Source organism: Anopheles funestus, chromosome 3RL (assembly GCF_943734845.2).
Source record: "Anopheles funestus chromosome 3RL, idAnoFuneDA-416_04, whole genome shotgun sequence".
NCBI classification, from domain to species: domain Eukaryota; kingdom Metazoa; phylum Arthropoda; class Insecta; order Diptera; family Culicidae; genus Anopheles; species Anopheles funestus.
The window spans coordinates 1,423,972-1,447,904 of record NC_064599.1 but is presented as its reverse complement, the minus strand read 5'-3'; the positions used below and the strand labels follow the sequence as shown (position 1 = coordinate 1,447,904).

At 45.9% G+C, this 23,933-nt stretch overlaps 6 protein-coding genes across 8 annotated transcripts; 3 read left to right on the top strand and 3 right to left on the bottom strand.

Moving 5' to 3' along the window:
• The first annotated feature begins 707 nt into the window (after positions 1 to 707).
• LOC125768235 (pancreatic triacylglycerol lipase-like) lies at positions 708 to 10,028 on the top strand. Its single transcript, XM_049435615.1, has 7 exons — positions 708 to 1,046; positions 1,898 to 2,080; positions 5,837 to 5,979; positions 7,223 to 8,098; positions 8,169 to 8,387; positions 8,496 to 8,829; positions 8,913 to 10,028. Exons 3-7 carry the CDS (start codon positions 5,850 to 5,852, stop codon positions 9,016 to 9,018), a joined length of 1,665 nt encoding a protein of 554 aa, XP_049291572.1. The 5' UTR covers positions 708 to 1,046; positions 1,898 to 2,080; positions 5,837 to 5,849; the 3' UTR covers positions 9,019 to 10,028.
• Positions 9,996 to 11,408, bottom strand: LOC125768251 (uncharacterized). The gene is made up of 2 exons (XM_049435647.1): positions 11,107 to 11,408; positions 9,996 to 11,032 (listed from the first exon to the last, which is right to left on the bottom strand). Exons 1-2 carry the CDS (start codon positions 11,128 to 11,130, stop codon positions 10,184 to 10,186), a joined length of 873 nt encoding a protein of 290 aa, XP_049291604.1. The 5' UTR covers positions 11,131 to 11,408; the 3' UTR covers positions 9,996 to 10,183.
• A 178-nt stretch (positions 11,409 to 11,586) lies between these two features.
• Positions 11,587 to 12,882, top strand: LOC125768255 (probable U2 small nuclear ribonucleoprotein A'). Of its 2 annotated transcripts, XM_049435654.1 has the most exons (4): positions 11,587 to 11,852; positions 11,924 to 12,071; positions 12,134 to 12,621; positions 12,749 to 12,882. In XM_049435654.1, exons 1-4 carry the CDS (start codon positions 11,771 to 11,773, stop codon positions 12,772 to 12,774), a joined length of 744 nt encoding a protein of 247 aa, XP_049291611.1. In that variant the 5' UTR covers positions 11,587 to 11,770; the 3' UTR covers positions 12,775 to 12,882. The 2 variants fall into 2 exon arrangements, with proteins under 2 accessions (XP_049291611.1, XP_049291610.1); XM_049435653.1 differs by having other exon boundaries at positions 11,700 to 11,852; positions 12,134 to 12,854.
• LOC125768252 (serine/threonine-protein kinase Nek2-like) lies at positions 12,865 to 13,811 on the bottom strand. 2 transcript variants are annotated; one of them, XM_049435648.1, is made up of 2 exons: positions 13,673 to 13,811; positions 12,865 to 13,607 (listed from the first exon to the last, which is right to left on the bottom strand). In XM_049435648.1, exons 1-2 carry the CDS (start codon positions 13,794 to 13,796, stop codon positions 12,865 to 12,867), a joined length of 867 nt encoding a protein of 288 aa, XP_049291605.1. In that variant the 5' UTR covers positions 13,797 to 13,811. The 2 variants fall into 2 exon arrangements, with proteins under 2 accessions (XP_049291605.1, XP_049291606.1); XM_049435649.1 differs by having other exon boundaries at positions 12,865 to 13,615; positions 13,673 to 13,805.
• Positions 13,812 to 13,982: 171 nt separating this feature from the next.
• Positions 13,983 to 15,408, top strand: LOC125768254 (eukaryotic translation initiation factor 3 subunit G). The gene is made up of 3 exons (XM_049435652.1): positions 13,983 to 14,113; positions 14,329 to 14,803; positions 14,885 to 15,408. The coding sequence occupies exons 2-3, from the start codon at positions 14,353 to 14,355 to the stop codon at positions 15,247 to 15,249; spliced, it is 816 nt and encodes a 271-aa protein (XP_049291609.1). The 5' UTR covers positions 13,983 to 14,113; positions 14,329 to 14,352; the 3' UTR covers positions 15,250 to 15,408.
• Positions 15,409 to 15,725: 317 nt separating this feature from the next.
• Positions 15,726 to 23,090, bottom strand: LOC125768236 (facilitated trehalose transporter Tret1-2 homolog). Its single transcript, XM_049435616.1, has 5 exons — positions 22,808 to 23,090; positions 21,621 to 22,093; positions 21,135 to 21,403; positions 16,778 to 17,920; positions 15,726 to 16,692 (listed from the first exon to the last, which is right to left on the bottom strand). Exons 2-5 carry the CDS (start codon positions 21,626 to 21,628, stop codon positions 16,493 to 16,495), a joined length of 1,620 nt encoding a protein of 539 aa, XP_049291573.1. The 5' UTR covers positions 21,629 to 22,093; positions 22,808 to 23,090; the 3' UTR covers positions 15,726 to 16,492.
• Between the last annotated feature and the right edge of the window lie 843 nt (positions 23,091 to 23,933).

Below are 23,933 nucleotides of genomic sequence, written 5' to 3'. Positions count from 1 at the left end.
AGAAAGGCCGACTGGATTGAAAGGTGCGGTGCAGTTTTGGGTACCATCAAATGTCATGATCGGATTTGATGTACAGACGATGATCAATTGTACGGCTTACCCAGCGTACGAACAGAAGGTGTAAGGTTACGATCTCTTGATGTCTACCTTTATTCTAACAATTTGCTGAAGTAACCGACGGAACTAGGCCCTCTCTGCCTCGAAACTGTAAAAAACATGACAGCATTTCGATAAACACGATCGTATGGTTCGTTCCACCGACTCACCACGAGATATTGGAAATCAAGGCCACGCAGGCGGGTATGTCTGTGTCCGGTGCCTCACCAAAGCCGTTGGCTTTGAACATCTTTCCAAATCCCATACTAATGTGACATTTTTACCCGAAGCCGGGTGCACTGGGTGGAATCAAAACCGTCGACCGGTGGCATATTAGCAAGTAAAATGAACGTCCACTTCCACAGGACGAGCCCCCTTTCCAGCTTACTTCCCACAACTTCGCTGCTAGGATTAGTGCGTGTTGGCTAATCTGGATTCGTTGGGACACCCCAATGATCGCAGCCATTGAAGGCACGTGAAAGAGTGGAATGCTGCCAGGAGCTTTAAATCAGTAACAATCTTATTTCCATTCGGAATCCATTTTAAACAGCTTCAAATTGGATTGGAAAAAATAGGAAAAAATAGCCATCATCGCCCACCTTTAAACAGACACGGCTATCTACCTGAAGGGTTAACTCTCTCAACTTCTCATTTTCTCCGTTGAGTTTTCAAGCGTTTCAAACAGTCTTCTCACACAAAGCGCCCAGCGCTGAGAGCACGAACGGACTCGGAAGGTGTGCTCACTGAATACCCTCAGTGTGCGCACTGGAGAATCAGCTGGAAGAAAAAGCGCACTGGAAGGGGTTAAATATCTTATATGATGTTGGGGAGAATCCACCATGGGCGGCTCATTCAATCGCAGACAGTGAAAGTGTGCAAACGTCGTCGAGGATTTTCGCGCTGGGCGCACACACCCCCCATTTTTCCCGCTTCGTCCAGCCGCTGTGAGAGTGAGTTTGGTTGCGTTTTCCATTGCATATCACAAAATAGCAAGATCGTTGCCGTGCCTGTGTTGGTGCTAATTTCGAGAAGGAAGTGTAATTTTAGTATCATTTAAAAGAGTGTTGGAAGTGCACACAAGACTAAGAGCTTTCGGTCGAGCTGAGCGCTAAGTTCTGTAGAGTTGGCGCTAATTAATATTGATCGCGGAAATGATTCGTGAAACATGAGAGATTTGTTTTCTGCGTTTCGTTCAAACCACAAGAAACAACACACAGACCGCGGTATCGATTGCTGGTGCTATCTTAAATGTGGATGTGAACACTTGTCAAGGAAAAGGATATTCAACGAAAGGTTGCAACATCGTGAAGCTTCTCGTATATTTCCCCCCGTAGTGAGGCATCGAAATCGAACAACGCTCTATCTCCGTGTGTGTGTGTGCGCGTGTGTGTAAAAAAACTAGAGAAAGGTTTGCAGTGAGTAGGAAACATTGCAATCAAAGTGCATATAGGCAGACAAACAGATTTCGAAACGCAAACACCAAATCACGCGCACGCACCCCGTGTGTTGTGCGATTTTCCACTCCACCGTTTTGGTGCTGCACCAAACCAGCAACCAATAGACACCGGGCTGATCGACCGATCAAAGTGTGATTTTATATTTGCGACCTCGTAAAATTGGTGCTACCAAGTTACGGCTACGGGTTGGCCACATAACGTGCATATTGTTTTCCTTCACATTTTGGTGAAGAAAGAAAAACAAAGAAATTCAGCTCTGTGTGCATCCCTAGGAGGGATTTGATTATATCTCTCTGTCTTCTCTTTCTCCTTTCAAACGCTGCTCGAACGCTGCTTTTCTGTAGCAAACCCGTCCAGTGCACGCGTCGTACGAAACCTGTAGCAGTCAGCTTTAGTAATCCCACGTACTCACCCTAACCCAACGCATCAGCACATTTCCCGAAACAAAAATTGTGGCCGCCACCTTTCGTTCACACTCACTGCACTGCAAGTGAGACCCTGCAGATTTGATGCATTGTTTCTTAAACGTAAGTATCGCTCCAAAAATGGCCCAACATTGGGTTCTTCTTGATTAGAGCATGAAGATTAGAACGATCCTGATATAATTCGTATAACAGACACAAGCCAGTTTTCCCGTAAGTTCAGATTGATTCAGTTTCACTTTCATTTGCTGGTGGACTTCACGGCATGGAATGACGCGGCAGATGTACATTAGCACAGTCAGGTCGAAGAGGAGACCCAACCAATGGCCTTACGTAACGTTTGTTTACGTTTCGACTCAACGAGGTGTTCAAGCATTGGTGAACATTGCGAATGTGAATCGAAGAAGAATCCACTCCTTTGCAACTTTTTTTAACAGCTCCTCCTCGTAAGCAAATAACCAACCGCAACAAAATGAAGGAGAGGTTTCTGTTGTTTTTTTTTTGACAACTCGACCTAATTTGAAGCCCACAAGAAACGACCCATAATGCTGTACGAATGTGGTCCGTTAATAAAAGACATAATATTTAGAACTGATCCACCACCAATGCAACTCATCGTCCGATTGTTTGATCGTTTCTTCTCGAAGTTTTTGCTTTCGGTCATGCGAGCGAAACTACACTTCAAACGTTGGGACGCGATTCGAATTCGAAAACGAGCGAGTACCTGTGACGGTACCTGTGACGACAAGGCTAGGTGTACTCGATCGCTCGTTGATTGATCGTTGCTGACGATATTTGGCAGAAAGGGTGTCTTCGTATGCGCACGCGCACCTGTGTGTGTTTACGACGAACGATCCGAAAACCGAACCTGTCTCTGTGCTGGAAACGCAAACGAGAAGAGGCCACATTTTGTCGGCGCTAATGACAGGAAACGGAAGACTGGTCGATGTGCCCGTCGGGTGAGCCTTACGGGAAGGAAGTGAGAGATGAAATCACGAACTCATTTCCTGAGATGATCGTTTGCGAGATGTCATTATTGATCCTGCCAAGTGTGCAGGAAGTAGAAAAGTGTAGGCTAGTGCGCTAGTAAGAGTTCGTGTCTTTCCTGTCGGACCCACACAACGGTGATGACAAAAACGATGGCACCTAAAGGGTGTGAGTGAACATTAGAGACTATGTTGCAAAACGCCGTTGATGGGAGTGCAGCGCAATGCCAATTTTCTGCATGCAACACACCAGAAGTGCACGCGTACTCGCAATAAGCATTTGGCTTTTGCGTGACGCTCTTTGCCCAACGCTATCCTTTGCATGGGTGAAGATGGTGCTGTGCTGCGTATTTTTTCAGGGGCACAAATCTCCGTTTCGTAAGCGAGATGCTATTACCGAAAATCATCCCTTGGATCTGCAATACGTTTGGAACAGTTGGGAAGATGTGTTTTACGCTTTTCATGGACATAATGAAGTGTCTTTTCTATTGTCTTCAGCTAGAAAAGTGTGTGATCACGAAAAGAAAGAAAAAAAGGTTGGCAGCAGACGCAGTGCATGCACCTTGTGTGCACCGAAATACGTCGCACTTCGACAGGTTTTTCATCAAATGCAGTTCAAAGGCAAACAGTAGGTCGGTAGGACTCCGAAACAAACTGTGTCAATCCGTGGCTGGCGGCCCGTGTAACGTACGTGCGCGGGTAACACCTAGGCCTTCTGCTTGCGCTTGACTGCTTGCCAAGTTTTAGAGCGGCTCGGGGGCAGCACACTTTAACCTGGTTCGGCCACACACTTGGGATGATATAATCCGCAACCTAAACGGGTGTGCGAAGCTACTCACTGCGGCCAATGACGAGCGGGGGAAGGCAGCAAAGCAGTCTTCGGTCGCGGCAATTTGCTCCGATTTATTTTCACCTTTTGCTGTTGTGTTTTGTGTTTGCTCTGGCAGCACGCTCAAGCGACGCCACAAACTTTGTTCGATCGAGTGCATTTGTTTGTGGAGTACGCGAAGCGAAGGTACCTTTACGCTGGCAACGTTAGGGCGATGCGGTTAAGCAACTGTGAAAGGGGGTTGCAAAAGTTATTTGACCAAAAATGTAAATCAACCAACACATCGTGTCATGTACAGCAGGATGTAAAGCTTACTTGGAAATAAATTTACTCATTTTCCACCTAACACCGAACGCGCGACAAATGCCCGTATGACGTTCTCGTAGAATTCCCTATTGCAGGTTCGTCGCCTAATATGCATAGTTCGCTCGCGCAAGTCTTTTGTTTGCAGACGGCGTTTCTGTTTGACACACTTCCATAAAATCATCATTCTTGCTCAAACAGTGGGCATTCCGGGTGTGGGTGCAAACTGCATTCGAGGACTGCATTAAATTATGACCCAGGTTGCAACAGTGTAGGAAAGAATAATTAAATCTGACGCGGACGTGTGCGTTTTCTTTTCTTTTCGAGTGGACGCAACGATCGCTTTCTAATGCGCCCGAATACAAATTAATTTTGCACTCGAGCACCATAGTCAAAATTTAATTAATTTAGCAATCATTCCGCGGTGGGGAATGTTTTCCGCATTCGACTACGACATCGGAACCGAATTGGCCCACGGGAGCACGGCGGACGGGGACCATTAGGTATTATTTAATTGCAAATCAACCGTCACCATACCCGCTCGCTTATGGCGGTGGCACGGTAACATTTAAAAGCTCCCAACCAGTCCGGTTGAGTTGCTGGCGGTTTGACTTTCTTTTCGCACCAACGGGTAACGGGTCGACCTATTCGGGATCTGCTTGCCAATCGCGCAATCAACTCTCAATTGCAACTTGATTTTTACTTTCTCGGGCACGCTTGCAAGTGTGCGATCGAATCTCGCCGTGTATGCTTTTTTCTCTCGTGTATCTCTACATGACATGGTCTCCTTCATGTCCAGAAGCCCAGGAATTGTACGTGCATCGTCATCGGATGCTTCATTGAATCGTTCATTTAATTGACGTCGATCAAAGCGACAGTGCCCGGCACATACGACCGCTCGCAGTGGATTTCTCAATTCGTTTAATGAATGAGTGGAAACACCGTGTACAGCTTGACCCCGGTGACAACGATTGCGAAATGTGCGCTTCAATTGTTCGCGTACACAATGCTTATTAAATCATCGACTAATTCTATACACGATCAAAACATGTTACAAGCCGTTTAGTGGATGGAGTTTTCCATCCAAACTTCAAGCATCGATGGCGATGGAATTGCGCCTTTCTTTTCTCAAATTGCCGTTCAGCTTCTCGAAGATGTAAGAATGTTTACCAACAACAGAACTCCCCATCGTTGTGCCCCAAGCCAAACGTGTCCAGCGCAGGGAAGTAGAGAACCAGTCGACCTTTCCAAATATTTACAAGACACAACACTCTAGACTTCACCGCAAGGGTGTGAAAGAAACCCCCTCCCCCGGGGGAGCAGATATGGACTGGAACATTCAACTGGCTGAACCGGACTGGAGTTCGCGGTTTGTCTCACGACGGGATCTTCGTTTTCTGTGCCGTCATCGTCATCGCGCAACGGTGCCACATGATTATTAATGATCACACCCGTCACCGTGCAGTGTACTTCCCTTTGTGTTTTTTGTTGTTGTTGTCATTCTGCCGGTGACTGACATGGAATCGTTTGTTACGGGTTATGGAAGGTCTGCGTCATCGCTTGTTACCTTTTAAAATGGGGAGTTTTATTTCCTTCCAGCTAATATTAAGCAAACTGCTAATTTCAATGTGTCTAACAATATGAGGAAGTACGATTACCTTTTGTTTGTGTGTGTGTCAGGAATTAAGTTATTATCACTCGGCTCCTCAATGAGTTTTTCATCATTGTTTCCCTTATTTACAGACCCACCAAAACGATGTTGAGCTTTCTAGCTTCATCATTATTAGCTATAAGCATCATCTGCTCGGTTGATCCCGGTCTGGCAGGTCCCCTGGATGCGCTCAACTGGGCCCGGATGGACAACATCAACCTTCCCTGGTTGCCATGTAAGTATTACCGACCAATGCAATCACTGCTTTATGATAACAAGCGGCAATCCGACTACAATGCTAACCGTTGGGTACAAGCTACAGTGGAAAGACATCTTGTTTTTGTTCTTCGCCTCAATGTCATCGCAGATCGGCTTAGGAAGAGAAGAGAGGGATAGTGTTCGGGGCTCAACTCTATCAGCTGTTGAGTGGAGCGCGAGCTTCTCGGTTTCCTAAGGTTATGCTGTACGCAAGACGCGCCCGAAGGTCAGGTGTTCTCCTATGCTTTCTTGACATAGATTTCAACCGCGATATCTTTGCTCGCCGGTTTTGAAGCAAAAGCGAGCGTTATTTTTATCGACTCATCGAGCGGGAACCCATATTGTTCCTAATGCGTGTACCACCACCAGTGTGGCGACATCCATTCGGCGCTCTTTTTTGTTTTGTTTGGCTGCGATCTGAAAGCTTCGCGAATGAAGCGAGCTAATTATGAGGGTTTTTTTATTATGTTTGTTAATCAACCATGGTCCATGGTCGATGGGCTTTTCTTCGCGCATTAGAGCCTTACAACAAGAGCGGAATGGGTTATGGTTATCCTCTAGATAAATTTGGTCACTTGCAAAGGGGGTAATGTCGTTTGATCGCAACATCGTATTACGATCGATAGTCGTTAATAGCTCAATGCAAAAGGAACATCTAGACCTTTTCGCACGATGTGTCGTGTCGTTTGAGACGCGTAAATATGCCTCTCTTTCTTCGGTGCCCCAGTTACGTTACACACATGTGCGAGTTTTTGCTTCCTTCGAGTCATTTCCAATGGCTGGGAATGGTTTTCGAGATGAATCGTTAGGTAACGGATCGGGGCTTCCACCACGTTCAATCGCCGTTGTTGAAACCCGCGGCGAACAATATCTGAGAACAGACTGCATTCATCTGCATCGAAGGTGAGAGCGATTTAAGTACCGCCGCCGACTCCGTGTGGCGATTGCATTGGATTATGCTTTCCTCATTGCTCCCGCCAGTCACAGACGGATTGGGTGGCCTTGGTTTTGCACACCTTCATTTCCAAGCTGAAGATGTCCCAAGATTTAGATGGAAATTGATTCCAGCGTGTTCGATGCTGCACGCGAAGGTCACTCGGTGATAATTGCAAGTTAAGCAGGGAAACGGGTCAAACGTGTCGTCGATAACCCAAATACGGGCATTGCGAAGCTTTCCCTCTAATCTATCAAATGCATTGCATCTTTCGCACGTTTTGCAGATGAGAATATGACCCGATGTTACGGTGAGCTTGGGTGTCTGAACATCACCAAGGAATGGTACCACTTGATCTTCCGGCCGTTCAACGTATTTCCGCTACCGCGGAGTGTCATCAACACACGCTTTATCTTGTACACCGAGAAGAACCCAACCGATGGTCAGCTGCTGCAAGCGGAAGCAAAGGATACACTGGTGAAGTCACACTTCAACCCAGACTGGGCGACCAAGTTCATCATCCACGGGTTCATCGATACGCCGCTCTCGAACTGGGTGTCCGAGATGCGCGATGAGCTGATCACGCGCGGTGGTCTAAACGTGATAGTGGTCGATTGGGCCGGTGGTTCGTTGCCGCTCTACACGCAGGCGACCGCCAACACGCGTCTCGTCGGACTGGAGATTGCCTATCTTATCAGGAAGCTGCAAGAGTATCGCGGACTACAATTCGAGGATGTTCATCTGATTGGCCATTCGCTAGGAGCACACACGGCAGCGTACGCCGGTGAACGAATTCCGGGGCTGGGGCGAATAACCGGACTCGATCCAGCCGAACCGTACTTCCAAGGCATGGGACCCATTGTACGGCTCGATCCATCCGACGCAACGCTCGTCGATGTTATCCATACGGATGGTCGAAGTGTGTTTCGGTTGGAAATTCCTGGCTACGGAATGTCACACGCCTGTGGCCATCTTGATTTCTATCCAAACAACGGGAAGGAACAGCCGGGTTGTGCGTTGTCCCAGGAAGGTGCCGCTACGATTCCACTGACGCTGATCAAGGATGGTATTGAGGAAGCCTCACGAGTACTACTCGCCTGTAATCATATCCGCGCGATCAAGCTGTTTATTGATAGTATCAACGGCAAGTGTCCTTATGTTGGTAAGTGATCTTGGAACTCATCGCTCTGCAGGAAAGATTAGGATGATCGTATTTTGTTCCGTCTCCACAGCACATCGATGTCCGTCCTATCAACATTTCCTCAGCGGCAACTGCTTCAAGTGCACGTCGGGTAATTGCGCACTGATGGGCTATCATGCCTCGCTGCCCATCACAACTACCCGTCAGAATGTGTCCGAGAACGATGTCATCAGTGGTTCCTCCAGCGTACCGGTAGCACCACAACCGGGAAAATATTTCCTTGCCACGGGACGTGATTTCCCATTCTGCCGTAAGTTTTCATTGATGGAATTGAATCTAGCGTGTTGATTGATTTGCTAATTCAAACTTTCTCCCTCTCTCTCTCTCTCTCTCTCTCTCTTGCTGGTGGGTTTTACAGAGCGTCACTATCGTTTTACGGTCGAGTTGGCCAAACCGAAAGTGGCGGAACCATGGGTGCAGGGCCATCTAACGGCCGGTATCTTTTCCGAGCGTGGAGCACTACGGAACATCGATCTGACGCCGAAAGGGACCGCCCGGTTGGAACACGGTACGACCTATCAGGTGGTGGTCACCAATCCGCACGACCTCGGTGATCGTATACGCAAGGTTGAGCTGGCATGGACACACGACATGAACGTACTTGAGCCGACCACCTTATGTCTGTTCTGGTGTAATAGCCATCTGTACGTCAAGTCGATACAGGTTGAAACGATGCAAATGCCCTCACGAGAGTAAGTAACTCTATTGTAAGCGTCACGGATAAAACAAACTGACCGAGGATCGTTTTCCTACATCTTTATCTTTCTCCATCCAGAAAAAGGAACATTGAATACCCGAATAAACTGTGCGCGCCGAAGCGCGAATACGCCGATATTGCCAGCCGCGGTTCCTATTCGTTCTATGACAACTGCAAACGGTAAAAAGGACGTCTTTGTCGCCGTTGTCGTCGTCATCATCTCACCGCATCTCACTCAGCCCAGCTCAGCCAGATTTCAACAAACTCAGCACCACGCCATCGCGAGGACACAGGAAACAAATCGCGTCATATGTGATTTACAAATGTTACTGTTCGCGTAGTTAGCCTCTAGCGTGCCTTCTAGCCTGTAGCAACCCACCTTGGACTCTTGTAGTTAATTTCCTCTAGCACAACAACACAACACTTCGCTCGCCCTTTGTGCGTGAGCCCAGAACTCCTGTTCGGTGAACCTTTGCGTCACCGTGTGTCGTTCCCTTAAATCATTTCTGTGAAATATTCGACACTGCCCGTTCCATATTTGCTCGTAGTGCGTTAGTACCTTTGTAGTTGTGTGTCCCATTTAGCTCGGTTTAGCGATTAACCTAACCGCCGAACAGGTACCACGTGTACGTTTGACGATTTTAACACCACCGCGGAACAATGGTGGGTGCAGGGGGGGTAAAAGGGAGGGTAGGAGGAGTACAACACACTTTTGAATTTGTTTTGAACAAAAAGTTGGAAGAATTTTGCATTGGTAGTTCTTAAGCCAAAGTGATATAATATTCCCGACGAGTAAGAGTGAAATTTGACGCACATCATCGTCATCATCGTTGGCGCGCATGTACGGGCCACCATTTTCGCTCGTGGCCTACCCAGGTTCGTACACCAGCATATTCACTTTCTCTACCCTTCGGGAGCCATATATGTGTAATGCTTTTTTTTGTTGTTTGTTTGTTTTGAATTTGTTCAAACACAATACGCGTAGCAGATTAGTGTAAGCGTACGCATCGGACGCCGTCGTAGTAGGAGAATGGTAGATAGGTTAAGTATTGGTGTGTTGACCCTCATCCATGGGGTCCACGCTTTCCATGCGTTTACTTAATTACATTAAACAAACTGAAAACATTATTGTGATACATATACGAAAAGAATGACTGTAAATTATGAAATAAAACGATACATTTATTTCGTGTACCCTTTTTCGTCGGTTTTCTGCCACAGAGGAATTACGGTTACGCTCGTACACAAAACACACATAGTTAAAATAATACAAATAAAAATCGTCCATACATTGCGGTGCATTCTTACTCAGTAATCAACGCGTTTTCGTTACCACAGGCGTGCTGCTTTCACTGCATGGTGCCGTTCGTGAAGGCATGTGCCAAATCGTTGATACTGTTCGAAAGGGCCAATATGGCGGAGGACATGTTCGTGAGTGCCTGGGCGATGGCAAACTGGGAGTCGTCAATTTTCCGCTTCTTCATCACGGTTTCTAGCTTCTCGGTAGTACGTTTCAGGTTCTCCTTCAACCGGGCCTGTGGTTGCCCTATGGTGATGGTACCCTTAGGTCGTAAAAACTCGCTTGTTGCATTGTGCAGGGTGGTCAGCTCTACATACTCCGTCTGGGGCGGATTAACCAATGGCTTGTAGACCTCAGACGAGTGTTTTCGTATGTGCAACTGTGTGGTGATACTTTGTTGAGCGGTCTCTTCGACCGGCTTGGCAAAACTGGCCACAAACTCTTCGTCTAGCGGATCCTCCGAATAATTTTCCACCACTATTTCTTCCTTTTGCACGCCGGTGTCTTCGGGGTAGTACTCCTCCTCGACGTTCTGCATCGTGCCCATCTCGCTGCCATTCTCGACCGCCTTCGTCCACTGTTCCAGCACGTCGTACAGGTTGCCCACACGCATGATGCGTACCTCGAACGGAGTAGGTCCAATCCGCTTGGATCGGCCCTCCACGACTAGTCGACATTTCCGACGCAGGTTTATGAGCACATCCGCCCAATACTTCACCCATTTCGAGCATGATTTCACCGTGCCACCTTCGATCTTGTTCAACCGTTGTGTTGCGTCCATCCAAAACTTTTGACGCTCCTTACTGTCGTCTAGGTTTTCCAGCTTTCCCTTTTGTTGATATTCCTCGAATATCAGCACCAGCTCCTCTTTCTGCAAATTCGATGCCGATTTCGGTTTCTATGCAACGGTAGTAACATTGAAGTGACCTGTTAGTGATTCGTACGGATGCGGCCCATAACATTAATACTTACTGCCTCTGAGTTCATCAGTTCCATCGAATCGGTGTATGCACACGCCAAGTATATTATTCCGTCCGACGATGCCAGCGCGTTCGCATTAGCGCAATTGCCTTCCAAACGCTGGTCTTAGGACAACGGTTTAGCTTTGCGCGCCTTTCGCACTGATGATGAGGATGATAACCGAACGTGAACGATGAGCTAAAAAGTGTAAATATTTTTGGTGAATACAAGCGCTTCGATTTCTTTCTCATCCAAAGCTTCTCGCTTGCTGTTTGTGGCGAGATGTCAACTACGGTACATAAACGGTGCACGTCAAATGCCAAAATGCAAAGACGAGTATAGATGAGATAGGTCCGCGGAAAACGCTGCTCAACAACAGTAAAATGCGACAGCAAATGCATTCCGCAGGCTCTACAAATTTAGAAATAATTACCAATCCTACAAACTATTAATTTCTGATCCCGAAAACCCAATGCAAAATGTTTGGCTATTCCGTCCGACTGGCAAGCGTGATAATTACGACCGGTGCAAAGCCATCTTAGCTTTTATCACCTCGTTGTTGGATGAAGCGTTGCAAGCGTTTTATTGCGGATCGAGAAGCGTCAAATTGCAAACAAAAACATTAATCGGCGTGCTGTTTTCTTTCCACCATTTGCTGTGAAAAGTACTGTTTAAAATGGTTAAACTTACGCCAGATTTGATAAATCAGTCTATGCAGTACATGAATCCATGTCGCGACCGAGAATTGGATTTGCGTGGTAAGTTAAAAAAGTCCCAAGAATTATACGCCACTGTCCCATCGGAACTCATGCTTTACCGCCTATTTCAGGATACAAAATACCACAAATCGAGAATATGGGTGCCACCCTGGATCAGTTTGACACGATTGACTTTTCCGATAACGATATCCGCAAGCTGGATGGATTCCCGCGACTTCCTAGATTAAAATGTCTTCTCCTGAACAACAACCGGATTGTGTAGGTCTACTCATGAGTGCTTTTGTGAACATGTTTACCGATAGTTGTCTTATGATTTACAGAAGAATAGGTGAAAATCTCTTCGAATCGCTCCCCAACCTTCAAAGCGTTATTCTCACTGGGAATAACATTCAGGAAATCGGTGACTTGGAACCACTAACAAAGTTGCCAAACCTGGAGACGCTCAGTTTGTTAACGAATCCTGTCTCAACCAAGCAACACTACCGTGAGTATGTTGCATTTCGTTTCCCTACTCTACGGCTGTTAGATTTCCGTAAGATTCGTCAAAAGGAACGCGATGCGGCAGGCAACCTGTTCAAGTCGAAGAAGGGGAAAGAAATATTAAAGGAAATCAGCAGGAAAGCAAAACAAGCATTACCTCCCGGAGCGGGCGGAAGCACAACGCCAGAAAAGCAAGCTGTCCATAACGCCAGTCCAGAAGAAATTCAAATACTTAGGGAAGCACTCAAGAGCGCCAAAACTCTGTCGGAAGTGGAACGGCTCAATCGTATGCTACAATCTGGTCAGATCACCGGCGACATTTTGAACGGTAACGACTTCCCTCCTTCTCAATCTTAGTTTTTTTGCAGAAAGCGATCCCGAAGGGCATCTAAAGCGAATGGACAATTTCAGCTATTAACGAACATATATTTCATTTTGTTTTCTATTTACTCTAGGTAATAATGGTTCAGAAGCCGACTAACAACTCTGATAGGAACAGATACATTATACGATGAGTTGGTTAAATGGTATGGTCGAGAAGTGTATGAAATATACGCAGTGGAAAGTCGCACTAAACCGCCGTTCGATTCATTAACTGCTGTATGCGAAATTCCTTCAAAATGTTTTCCAGCGTCCAGCGCTTCGTTAGATCTTTCTGTATCATCATATCACATAGCGTCTGCACAGAGGGAAAGTATCCATGGCGTTTCCAATCAATTTGTGGTACGCGGAATTTCTGCTTCCGACCCTTGTCGAAACAGTTCACGAAAGGGTGTTCCAGCATGCAAAGTTCGTAGAAAATAATGCCCAGCGCCCATACATCGCTCTTATAATCGTAATCCTTGCCGCGAGCTACTTCGGGTGCCATGTAAAGTGGTGTTCCGATGATTGTTCGATTGAAGTCGTTATCGTGCATAATTTTTGATACACCAAAATCAGCCAATTTCAATCTGTTGTCCACACAAATCAGAATGTTGGCAGGTTTTAGGTCACGGTGAATAACATTTCTCTTGTGTAGATAGATAAGTCCGTCCGCTATGTCACCAAATTTCACCATTACGGTGTGTTGATTCAGGAAAGCCCTCTCACCGGAGCGCCGTTCGAGAAAAGCAGCCAAACTACCGCGTTCCGCAAACTCCAGTACAATATTCCAACTGTCGGAAGTTTGAAAGTATCCTAGATATTGTATGATTCGTGGATGGCGGATTTGAGAAAGAATGTGGTGCTCTTTCAGAACAGCTTGGTAGGCATAGTCAGGACTATTGTAAGGGATGCTTTTGATAACGATGTGCTGATTGTAGTATTGGTATAATCCTACGGAACTATCGAAGCGAAGTTAATTTATATAATACTTCCTGTCCCCATAGGTTCCTTTTTACCTTCCAAAACACCCTTCAGCAAGAATTTTGTGCAAATGTAAAGCTGTATAATTGAACTTGTCCATAATTCCAAATACAACAGCTCTACTGGTCGATCCGCCATCGATACTGCAGCAAATGACATCTACGGTCTATTCGTACATGTTGAAAATAAGCAAAATTTAAAATTATATCTGAACTTTTTAGCAACAAACATTAATATAAAAATGGAATAATTAAACGGTTGGAATAATTGAACGATTCAAATGTGATAACGGAATATGTTTCTGCAAGAATATTCGCCTGTGGAACTTTTTTGTGCGTGCTTGTGCTGTCAATTTTGACAACCATCTGCCATTTGTAATCCAGTGACGAAATCAAGGTGGACCGCATTCACAATTTCCGTACACAAATAACGGATTATTTGCTGCGTTTCATCGGTGATAACTCCGAGTGTTAGGGGTAAGTGTTGTTTAGTAAGTATGGTCTAGTGGAAAATTAAAAATGTGTGGCAAAAGATAGGAAGAAACACCTTTTTCGGCGTTCAAGCACATGCTGCTGGTGAAGCAGATGACGTTTCTACTTTTGCCTAACGACAGGGTTGTCAAAGGAAGATGCTGCAAGTTTCTTGCATCCCGGAAAAGTTTTTCTAATAAGGTTTTGTATCTGAATTACAGATATCATCATCATAAGCCAGCACTATGCCAGCACTGGACGATATCAAATCTTCTTGGGCCGATGAAGTTGAGTCTGACACGGCGTCGCTCCCACTACCATCGGAAGTGATCGAAAATGGACAAAAGATCGTAACCGAGTACAAGTACAACAAGGACGATAAGAAGGTAAAGGTGGTGCGCACGTATAAAATCAGCCGGATTGTGGTACCGAAGTGTGTGGCCAGACGGAAGAATTTGGCAAAGTTTGGCGATTCGGCCGGTGATCGTCCAGGACCGAATCCACAAACAACCATGGTCTCGGAAGATGTTTTTATGCAGTTCATCACCAACAAGGAGGAGGAACAAAAGAATGAAAACGCTTTGGATTCAATGAAGAACATCGTCAAGTGTCGTACTTGCGAAGGCGAGCATTGGTCATTCCACTGTCCGTACAAGAACAGTTCATTCGATAAGCCTACGAAGCCGGCAGCAGCTCGTAAGTGTATTGACACAAACTCAAGCTAGCAATATGAACAAGTTTTGGCTAATCAAATCGGTTGGATAATTCTCTTTTCAGCGGTACCGGAAACAACAACATCCAGCAAACCGGGAAAATATGTTCCGCCACACATGAAGGAAACTCAAGGCAAGGCTGGTATTGGTGGTGCGATGCGCGGACGTGACGATACTAGTGCAATTCGCATTTCGAACCTTTCCGAAGCTATGACGGAAGCTGATTTGGAGGAACTGGTAAAGAAGTTCGGCCCTCACACCAAGATGTTCCTATCGCGGGACAAAAGTACCGGACTGTGCAAAGGTTTCGCCTACGTTCATTTCCGTTCCCGCCGTGATGCAGCTACTGCAATTGAAATTCTCAATGGTTATGGTTACGATCATCTGATTCTAAGCGTAGAATGGTCCAAACCACAAAACCCACAGTAAGGAAGGATCAGGAACAGTGCGGAGAGAGTATTACGGTGTGATTGTGCTCCGTCTTTCGGTCCTTTCAAGGTGATGATTCAGCCGAAGAAAGATCTGTGGCATGCCGAGGATAGAAAACGGAGAAAAACAACTAAATATAAAAAAGGATGAGAAAGGAGAGTTCGAAATGTATCCTTCTATGTGCGATATACATCCCAAATACTACGGAAATTAAATTCCGGCAATGAATATAACATCTGGCTACAAAGACAAAGTTCGACGAAGGTGTTAAGGAGGACATATTGCCTAAAGTAAGTACACGATTATTATGTCTATGTTTACTTGTTCTGGTTATCATCGTTTAGAATGAATAGTTCGATTGATCAAGAACTTTGAGAGTGCAAATTAGTTGAAAAATATTGAACTGTTTAATTATCGCGAAAGTGCTAATTTCATTTGTGTGGGAAAGTGAAAATCGCGTTAACCAAAAGACGGCATTTAATTGAATAATTGGTGTTTTATTGTTTGGTCGTGTACATATGAAACGTTTCACAGGGAATCAGTGCAATCTCATTGCCATTTGATTGATTGCGCTTTCGTTTGTGATGTATACTATGTATGAGCTTGCCTAGTTGGTTTTTCTAAAACTATTCCTTAAGTACTACAACAGGCTTGATGTGCGTTTGTAACGACCGAGTACTGTCCATGTCTTTTTGTGAAGACTACGAGATGCAACATCTACTTTTCAGCTCCCCTTCAGATTTCAGGCACTTCTGGCGAATGTTTCTATATATAGTTTGAAGATATCATTTGCAGCATTTTTATGTCGATTTGACCGTATCTATCAATGTCTATCAATTTATCTGATTTTCCCCCTTTATGGTTGGTCCTTGTGAGTAGAGTTTCGGACGCAGTTTTCCATCATCTCGTTCGTCTACCCGTTTTGGATCGTTCGTTTTTCTTATAAATTATACATCCTAACTAAACTCTTCTCCTACCGCATATGTGTTACTAATAATACTTAGTGTCTGACTGGGTAAAATATACGGAAGATAAAATATCCTATCGATAAAGTTCGGTTTCTCCATTCAAACGTGTCAACTAGCAATTGCCTGTTCTGCAGAATGTACGTAAACTTCTTATTACAGAAAAGAATCTTAAGAAAATTAGTGACTTAGGAACAACAGCCGGTGCTGGTGCTTTAACTGTGTTTGAGGGCAGATCTGTCTCTAAGCACCGGCTGGACGACACATTTCATACTCTGTTACGGAAGCAATGTGTTCTTTTGAGGTGAAAGCACTGATGGTTTAGTACCGTTGGCAAGAAGCTGCTGACCATCTTGCTGATCGTTGCTATCCGGTTTCGATTTCTTAAGCGTCTTGGTGCGGCCTGAGAAGTAGTCTTCAATCTCTTGCAATGATTTTCCCTTTGTTTCCGGCAAGCAAAGATAGAAGAAGACAGTACCTAGGATAAGAAAAAAAAAGAAAGAAAGTTTAAAACAAAACCGCAAGAAAAAGGGATTTAAATAAAATGCTCAACGAAAACTTACCGGCGAAGGAAAAGCATCCGTACAGGATGAAGGTACCGTGGCGTTCTAGCACGTGCGTCAGGAAAGGATATGTTTTGACAACGATGAACACGAAGCTGTGTGCCATGCAGGTCGTGAAACCGCCAACCAAACCGCGCACCTTCATCGGGTACAGCTCACCGATCATGACCCACGGTACGACCAGAAAGCCGACCGTGCAGGTGATAATGAAGATGAAGATGCAAGCGACCGGGAACCACGTGGCAGTGGGTTCAATCGGAGGATCAGCCAGATCCCACTCGTGTTTGAATTTCAGATACACACCAAGGCCAACCATTGTGAAACCACATCCGATGCCGGAAATGAACGTCAGTGGACGTCGGCCACAACGACGCAACAGAATAGCACCAATTATAGTGAAAATAAGCCGTACAACGCCCAGCAGGATGGTGCAGGTATTCTTATCCATCTTGGTGCCCGAGTCTCGGAAGATTTCTACCGCATAGAACGTGATCGTGTTGACGCCACTGAATTGATACATCATGAAGTAGATCGTCAGGATGGCGAATGGTTTCAGACAGGACGGATGTACTAGTGCCTGAATCGTTTCACGCAAGCTAAGCTTCTTCTTGCCACTTGCGTTTGTCTTGGCAGCGAACGATTGCAACTGTTCGACCTCACGATCGATGTTGTAGCTCGAACCGCGCAATCGTGCCAGACTCCTGCGTGCTTTTTCGGGCTTCTGCTTCGACACGAGATAGTTGGGAGTTTCGGGCATAAGCAGCATGCATATGAGGGCGGCTACCGGGACGATTATCGATACGCCAGACAGGAACTTCCAAGTCGTGAACGCACCCAGCGTGTATTGGATCAGCACACCCAAGCTGATGCCGGTCGAAGCGAGAGCACAGAGCATACCGCGCAGATGTGGCTGAGTTACTTCCGACGTATAGACACGGGCCGGGGCACCAACCATACCCGAACCGAAGCCGGTCAGGACGCGGCCAGCGTAGATCATCCCCACGTTTGACGCACAAGCGATTACGATCCAGCCAATGATCGTCGGAATCTGCGTTGCTATCAGTGCCCTCTTGCGTCCGAAGTTGTCCATCACGTAGCCGCTCAGCAGACATCCGATCGGGGTTCCAATAGCTGATAAGGACGCTGAGGAGAAACGAAGGAACAGAAATGAGTGTGCTGCTTCGGGGTGGATTACGTCATGATGAATCAGATCACGGGAATACAATCTCGAGTAGACGCAAGTCATGTGGAGCCATCAGTAAGGACGCTTTGGTATGTACGTTTTTTTTTTGCAAAACTCGACACCACCATACATAAACAACGTGATCAGCTGTCCAGCTGGTTGTTAAAAGTGATCCAAGATTGGTAGGATCGTATTCAGTATGAACTCTTCTGTAGCATTGTGTGTAAAAACAAAACTCTGGTACAATAGCAAGAGACAGTAATGTTTATACCTGGAAAACTGTCTGGAAAACAAAACTATTACCTCATGCATATATACAGCAGTGTAATAATATGCAAATGAAACTTCGGAAACGAAAATACTTCGTTCCGTTTGCTGATTTCGTTGATAAAACCATTTTTGTGGTTTATGCCCATTTTGTTGAGCAAATTTTGGTTCAAATGTTGGTGAACGCAAAAGTTGAACTGCTTTTTCCCTTTCGCTTGTAAACAAACTAACTACCACGTGTGATGTGCGTTATCGTAAATTTCATCACACCTCCACGGATTCCTCTCTACCATCTTTTGTGGACATATACACTCCACTCACAACAACAATCCACCGCCAGTTTCAGCTTTCTTATCAGTTTATGGTTAGTCAAGCAATGGTATATCCAACGCCCTCGAGTGCATTGACAACACGCTGTCGCGTTAGTTCGACTGTGTGCGTTACGCATGACGCCAAGATTGATGGACGGGCATTTTTTGCGGTCTTTTCTCTTCATACGGTGTGGCGAGGAAATGGAGTTGGAGTGCGTATGAAATCGTTAAGAATCCTTATAACCACAGTTGCCGACCAACTCTGGCGACTAGGAGTTTCGCTCTTCAACTTGACGACCAAGAGTGTCAAAATTTTATCGTCTATTCATTACGCAAGGATAATGGACTGGCGGCGAATCAGTGAGCGATTGTGCGAATGTGTGTCAAGAAAACCTGGATGGCTTCACATGTCAGCAGGTTGTCGTCATTGGAGGGCGTGTGCATTTGAACTTTGGATGAGACCGATAAACCGAGTGTGAATTTGAACAATGATTCGCAAACCCATCTCTGAGGCACTTGACGGTCTACCGGGCCGCAAACCTTATCTTAGATCCTGTTTCTTGTGCCCTCTTCACAGGCTAGCACATTATGAACCGCTTTATTTTTACGATCGAAGACTCCGGTAAAGGTATGATCCCATTGGCAAGTAGTACTTCTAAACGTTGAGACAGAATTGACTTGAAGGACATCGATTTGTCAGTGATGCGTAAAAGTTAGACGACATGAAGCAGATGCGTGATAGTAATTAAGCGAGATCTACATGACGAATGGGCCGACTTCTCGATGTCTTGCAGTATTTGATGAATTGTTCACGAGCTGGCAGTAACTTCGCGCCCGATCGTTATCACTGTAGGTGGTACAAACGGGATGCCGCGTCATCGCCAGTAGAGCCATTGACCAACAATGCAGAACTGGAACTAGCTCGAACCGGGTGTGTGGTCATGCGGGCGGTATCGAAAGGATGCGTCCTTCCCATATGATTTGCTCTGCATGACGCAAAGCAAAATCAATAGAACGATGGCCACCATGGCGGCGCGAGCTCTCGATGTTTCGACCATTGACTTGAGGCTTCAGACAAACGGTGGACACCCTCCGGAGGGACAAAGTTGAAACTGGGTCAGGGTAAAGCGCGAAACGCCACAGATAAATGACCATCATCATCACGTTCAATGGAACGTACTCGCCGGGTGGACAATCGTTTAGCAATGTTGATTGTCTTAACAATTATTTTCCCTAATGCCGCTATGTCTCCCCTATTATCAATCAGCTGTGTTTGGTGAGCGCTGTCTATATCAAGTAGATCGATAGCACGCGGTACTCAAAAAAAAGAAAAAGCCATAAATGAAACGCTTCGCGAATCGCGCAGTTCAAATGTAACCGGTGTTGAAGGGGCAAATTAGTAATCTTCCCTTCTCTTCCGGTGCAGATTAGACTAAGGCCATGCTCAGCCTGGAAATTGCCATGCGAAAAAGTTGAAGTGTTCTTTCGAACGCTTCCTGTGGCTCTCGGGCAGAGAAACGTAGACGGCGACGAACTCGTCAAATATTCATTGCCCAGAATAACCGACACGTGGCTTTCGCCTCAGCTCTGCGCCACGAGTCGGAAGCACAGTTACAAAACAAGTGACCAATACACGGGTTGTGCTTCGGTAGACAACGATAGTGCTCAATCGACCAACCACTTCGAAGACATCGTCGGTTTATTTGTCGTGTTACATTGAGCTAAAAATATATTAATAAGCGATACTTCACCATTTCGCTGCTGATGCCATCGAGATCATTTCCCGACCCGTGGACACTGGTCATTGCATGTTGCCAATAGACGAACCGGTTTCCACGAGCAATCAACTAAGTGATGAGCACCAGGAAACCAGCTCGTAGCAGTTATCATACATTGTCTTGAATATGTGGGTCACTTCAGTGCGAAAAGCGCGTACTAATGATGAGTCAATGGGGAAACGCGTTCGTCAAATGCTTAGGATCATTCGTACTGTTCGAAAACAGTTGTCATACCGGGTATTGGTCCATTGGCGATGTTGAAACAAAACATGTGCACACTTGTTGACAAAGAAAGTGCATCTCTTTTCAATCACCATCGGCGGTTGCGGGTGTTGGTCAACCATAAACGACGCCAAAGACGTACCGGGATGCTACTGAGAGCAAAGGTTAAAGATCTGTCTGTGTTTCGCAGCCGTGTACGACGGTGCTAGGGAACCTGCTGGTAAGCAGGTGCCGCTGTGAAGTTAATGCACGATTCACGATGGCGGCAAGCAATATTGTTTGTTGCATCAGATCAGCTGACGTGGGAGACGGTGAACATACGGACACGTCACGCGAGCTCGGTTCGAATCCGCACAGACTCGCTAAATTTAGCCGTGGCTGGCTGTACACGAAGAGCCTCACGACCGCACACTTACACACGTATCGTAGCGAAGTGATTGACTTCCGATGTCCTTGTATCCGGTAGCGGCAAGTCACTTCGCCGAAGGGAGAGAGCAGGCGCGGCGCACGCCTCTTGTAATGTTCCTACTTCCTGAACCGCGAGATTCGCTTAGTGCAAAGATTTGCTGCGCATGGAATACGACGATGATACGTACCGACCCATGACGATTGGCTTTCATCGACCGGGATAAGCGAATCCGACGCCTGCAGCTGCGGAATTACCACGGCCGAGAAGCCAAAGATGAGACCGGTGTTGATCGTACCGATGTTGGCCACGAATGCCGCTATCACCTGGCGCATGGCCTTGCCACGCTCGGCCGCTTTGTTCGGTTGACTCTCAACGGTGGCCAGCGTCACACCCTTCTCACCGGTGGCCATAATTTGCGGCGTCGTCTCTTTGTCCACCAGCACCACCGAGTCTTTCCTGTTGGAGAGAGAAGTGTGGAAAAAGACACGGAAACCCACATGAAAGATTTATCTCCCTCACTATCTGCAAATGATAACATGATGCTTCAACACTCTGCTGGACATTTATTGCGACCTGTGCACCACACAAGCCCAAAGTGGCGCTGACATTTCTCGTCCAGAACACGAGGTGCAGATCACCGAGAGTATGTGAACGTAACGCCACCGGCACTTACCCCGTCATTTTGGCGTCTGGGAATAGTTCAATATCACGTCGCGCGTTACAGCGACCACACACATATAATATCTGGCCTGATGATGCGTATAATACTCGAAGCCACAACTGCGAACTGCAACTTAATTTTACTCACAGCACTATTTTACTTGCACAAAGTTTTCTGCTTTGTCGTTCGTTCGGTGGAATGACAAGACCGGGGTGTATACGCGAGGCGTTTTTGCTTTTTCAACGTTTTATCACAGCCATGAACGAATGTTGGGAAGAGATTTGTAAGGTGCTTAGCTTAGTACTAGCTTGTTCTGTTCGTTCGCTCGCTAGAATGGAATCAGTTTAAAATATTCCTCAATTATCGGTTGCATTCCACCGTGCGCAATTGCGGCTGGGTTCATTTTACTGCAAAACCGTTCCGGAATAGGGAACTGGGACAAATTTGCTCACAAACACACTGCACCACAGACAACGCACACTGATCTGCAAATTGGAAACAAAAAAAAACCCACATTAATCGTTAGCAATGAGAATGGGAGGATCGGGAAAATGAAACAGGAAATTCGATGATATCATGCCGGCTTATCCTTAAAGAAGTGTATTTGCATCACGCCAGTTGACAAACAAGTCGTTAAACGGATCATCGGCACCGGGCCCGGTCAGGCCATGGCCGCGCGCTACGTGTTTCCTTTGTTTTGCCTATTGGACCGTCTATTTATGCAGAGGGAAGCGAATGGATGTTTTCGTTTTGCAGAAAAAAAACAGATTGATCGGAACCGTTGGCAAAGGGAATACACACTTGCAACTAGTAGTTCGCACCGGCACCACCAACTATATATTGCCAACTGCGCATTTTTTTAAAACCATTTCACAGCGAATACAAATGTTATAAAGGAAAAGTGTGCAAAACTATCGGCTCGCTTATGGCCCACTGTATCGAACATCTGCCGCCCTGTGAGTGTGGCAACTAGCAACTGATAAAGAAAAATCCCTTGTCAACTATGCCATGTCTGTAACGTTTTGTGCCTGCATGAATGATGATACAAAGCTCTTCTTTCACCACTTTTTAGCACACTGTTCGCTATGGCCAAAAACTAATCTCAAGAATAAGGAAACTATGCGTGTTCGCATCGTGATGGAGAAAAAAAAAACACTTTAGATAAGAAAACACTATACCTAGTTCACTGACTCACTCACACATGTACACCATTTTTATAATGCTGCCCAGAAATTAAATCACTTTTCCTAGCCAGTAACGGAATCGGTTTGCAGAAAAAACACTTGCCTCGCTTCTTGTCGATCGCTTACTGGCCTGCCGGTGTCGATCGCCACCGTGTCTCGAAAGTGGCGGAGCGAAATTCTAAACACCACCGTACCACGCTGTACCCACGTTCGATCTAAGTTGGCGCTGTGCCTCAACGAGCCGCTTAAATGCTTTCGTCCATCCGTTCGTCTTGAGCACGGGCAACCCACGAATGGATGCGTACGCGAGAAAATAGGCGCCTCGCATCTCTCAGCGGCACACTGGTCGCGGATGCACATGTGGTGATCGATTTAAATTTTTAAATAACAATACAGAGTGCTGTGCTGGGGTATTGCCGTAAACTCATGTAATTCGTGGATGTGTAATCAGAACAATTGTACTGCACTTGTGTAATATTCAACTTTTATATTTGTGTGTTTTCTGTGATCATTTTTTGTGTAAATCGTAAACGACTATTGGTCATGCGCGATGATGATACAAAAATATTTTAATTTGTTCACATCGTAACGACGGGCCCATAGTGCGCTATATAGGAAGTAATACGCGTTAGTATGCTTCCACGCGTAAAGACGGTGTTGGTGCGTTAAGCAAACCAATACACGATTGATAGCGACAATAGTCGCGAAATGGTACCGGCATACTTCGCGGTGCCACTAGCCAATAAGTCTGCAATTATTGATAAACCGAATTGCAAGATATGATTAGATTAAAATAGAGGTAAAAAAACACGCGCATGTTTGATACATGGAGCAGCACAACGGTTCGATAGATACCGCGCTAAACAATATTTGATTGTTAAGGTACTCGTCTCATTAACTTAGGTCAAGAGTAAAGTTGTCCACAACTGCGCCACACTTGAAACAACATTAAACATCGTATCGCTACTGGGTAATAAATGCTCTCGCTGGGCTACCGGATACTTAATGGATTGAATTAGTTTTCAGTTTTCGTTTCCGATGTTTCAACAGCGCACACGTGACAAATGAGCCCCATTTCTAAGGTACTTGACTGATAACGATTGTGTTTCAAGCTAAGCGAGACTGATAGCGTGCAATCGCG

What these genes read in the sequence shown, in the direction of transcription:
- LOC125768235 (XM_049435615.1), top strand. Translation starts at nt 5,850, where the DNA reads ATGTTGAGCTTTCTAGCTTCATCATTATTAGCTATAAGCATCATCTGC. An exon ending in CAACCTTCCCTGGTTGCCAT is followed by an intron (nt 5,980 to 7,222) that starts GTAAGTATTACC and finishes CACGTTTTGCAG; the next exon opens with ATGAGAATATGACCCGATGT. An exon ending in ATGCAAATGCCCTCACGAGA is followed by an intron (nt 8,830 to 8,912) that starts GTAAGTAACTCT and finishes TTCTCCATCCAG; the next exon opens with AAAAAGGAACATTGAATACC.
- LOC125768251 (XM_049435647.1), bottom strand. Translation starts at nt 11,130, where the DNA reads ATGGAACTGATGAACTCAGAGGCA. An exon ending in AACTGATGAACTCAGAGGCA is followed by an intron (nt 11,033 to 11,106) that starts GTAAGTATTAAT and finishes ACCGTTGCATAG; the next exon opens with AAACCGAAATCGGCATCGAA.
- LOC125768255 (XM_049435653.1), top strand. Translation starts at nt 11,771, where the DNA reads ATGGTTAAACTTACGCCAGATTTGATAAATCAGTCTATGCAGTACATG. An exon ending in CCGAGAATTGGATTTGCGTG is followed by an intron (nt 11,853 to 11,923) that starts GTAAGTTAAAAA and finishes CGCCTATTTCAG; the next exon opens with GATACAAAATACCACAAATC. An exon ending in CTGAACAACAACCGGATTGT is followed by an intron (nt 12,072 to 12,133) that starts GTAGGTCTACTC and finishes TATGATTTACAG; the next exon opens with AAGAATAGGTGAAAATCTCT.
- LOC125768252 (XM_049435648.1), bottom strand. Translation starts at nt 13,796, where the DNA reads ATGTCATTTGCTGCAGTATCGATGGCGGATCGACCAGTAGAGCTGTTG. An exon ending in GCTGAAGGGTGTTTTGGAAG is followed by an intron (nt 13,608 to 13,672) that starts GTAAAAAGGAAC and finishes ATAGTTCCGTAG; the next exon opens with GATTATACCAATACTACAAT.
- LOC125768254 (XM_049435652.1), top strand. Translation starts at nt 14,353, where the DNA reads ATGCCAGCACTGGACGATATCAAATCTTCTTGGGCCGATGAAGTTGAG. An exon ending in TACGAAGCCGGCAGCAGCTC is followed by an intron (nt 14,804 to 14,884) that starts GTAAGTGTATTG and finishes TTCTCTTTTCAG; the next exon opens with CGGTACCGGAAACAACAACA.
- LOC125768236 (XM_049435616.1), bottom strand. An exon ending in AAGCCAATCGTCATGGGTCG is followed by an intron (nt 17,921 to 21,134) that starts GTACGTATCATC and finishes GTTTCTCCTCAG; the next exon opens with CGTCCTTATCAGCTATTGGA. An exon ending in CGGATGCTTTTCCTTCGCCG is followed by an intron (nt 16,693 to 16,777) that starts GTAAGTTTTCGT and finishes TTCTTATCCTAG; the next exon opens with GTACTGTCTTCTTCTATCTT.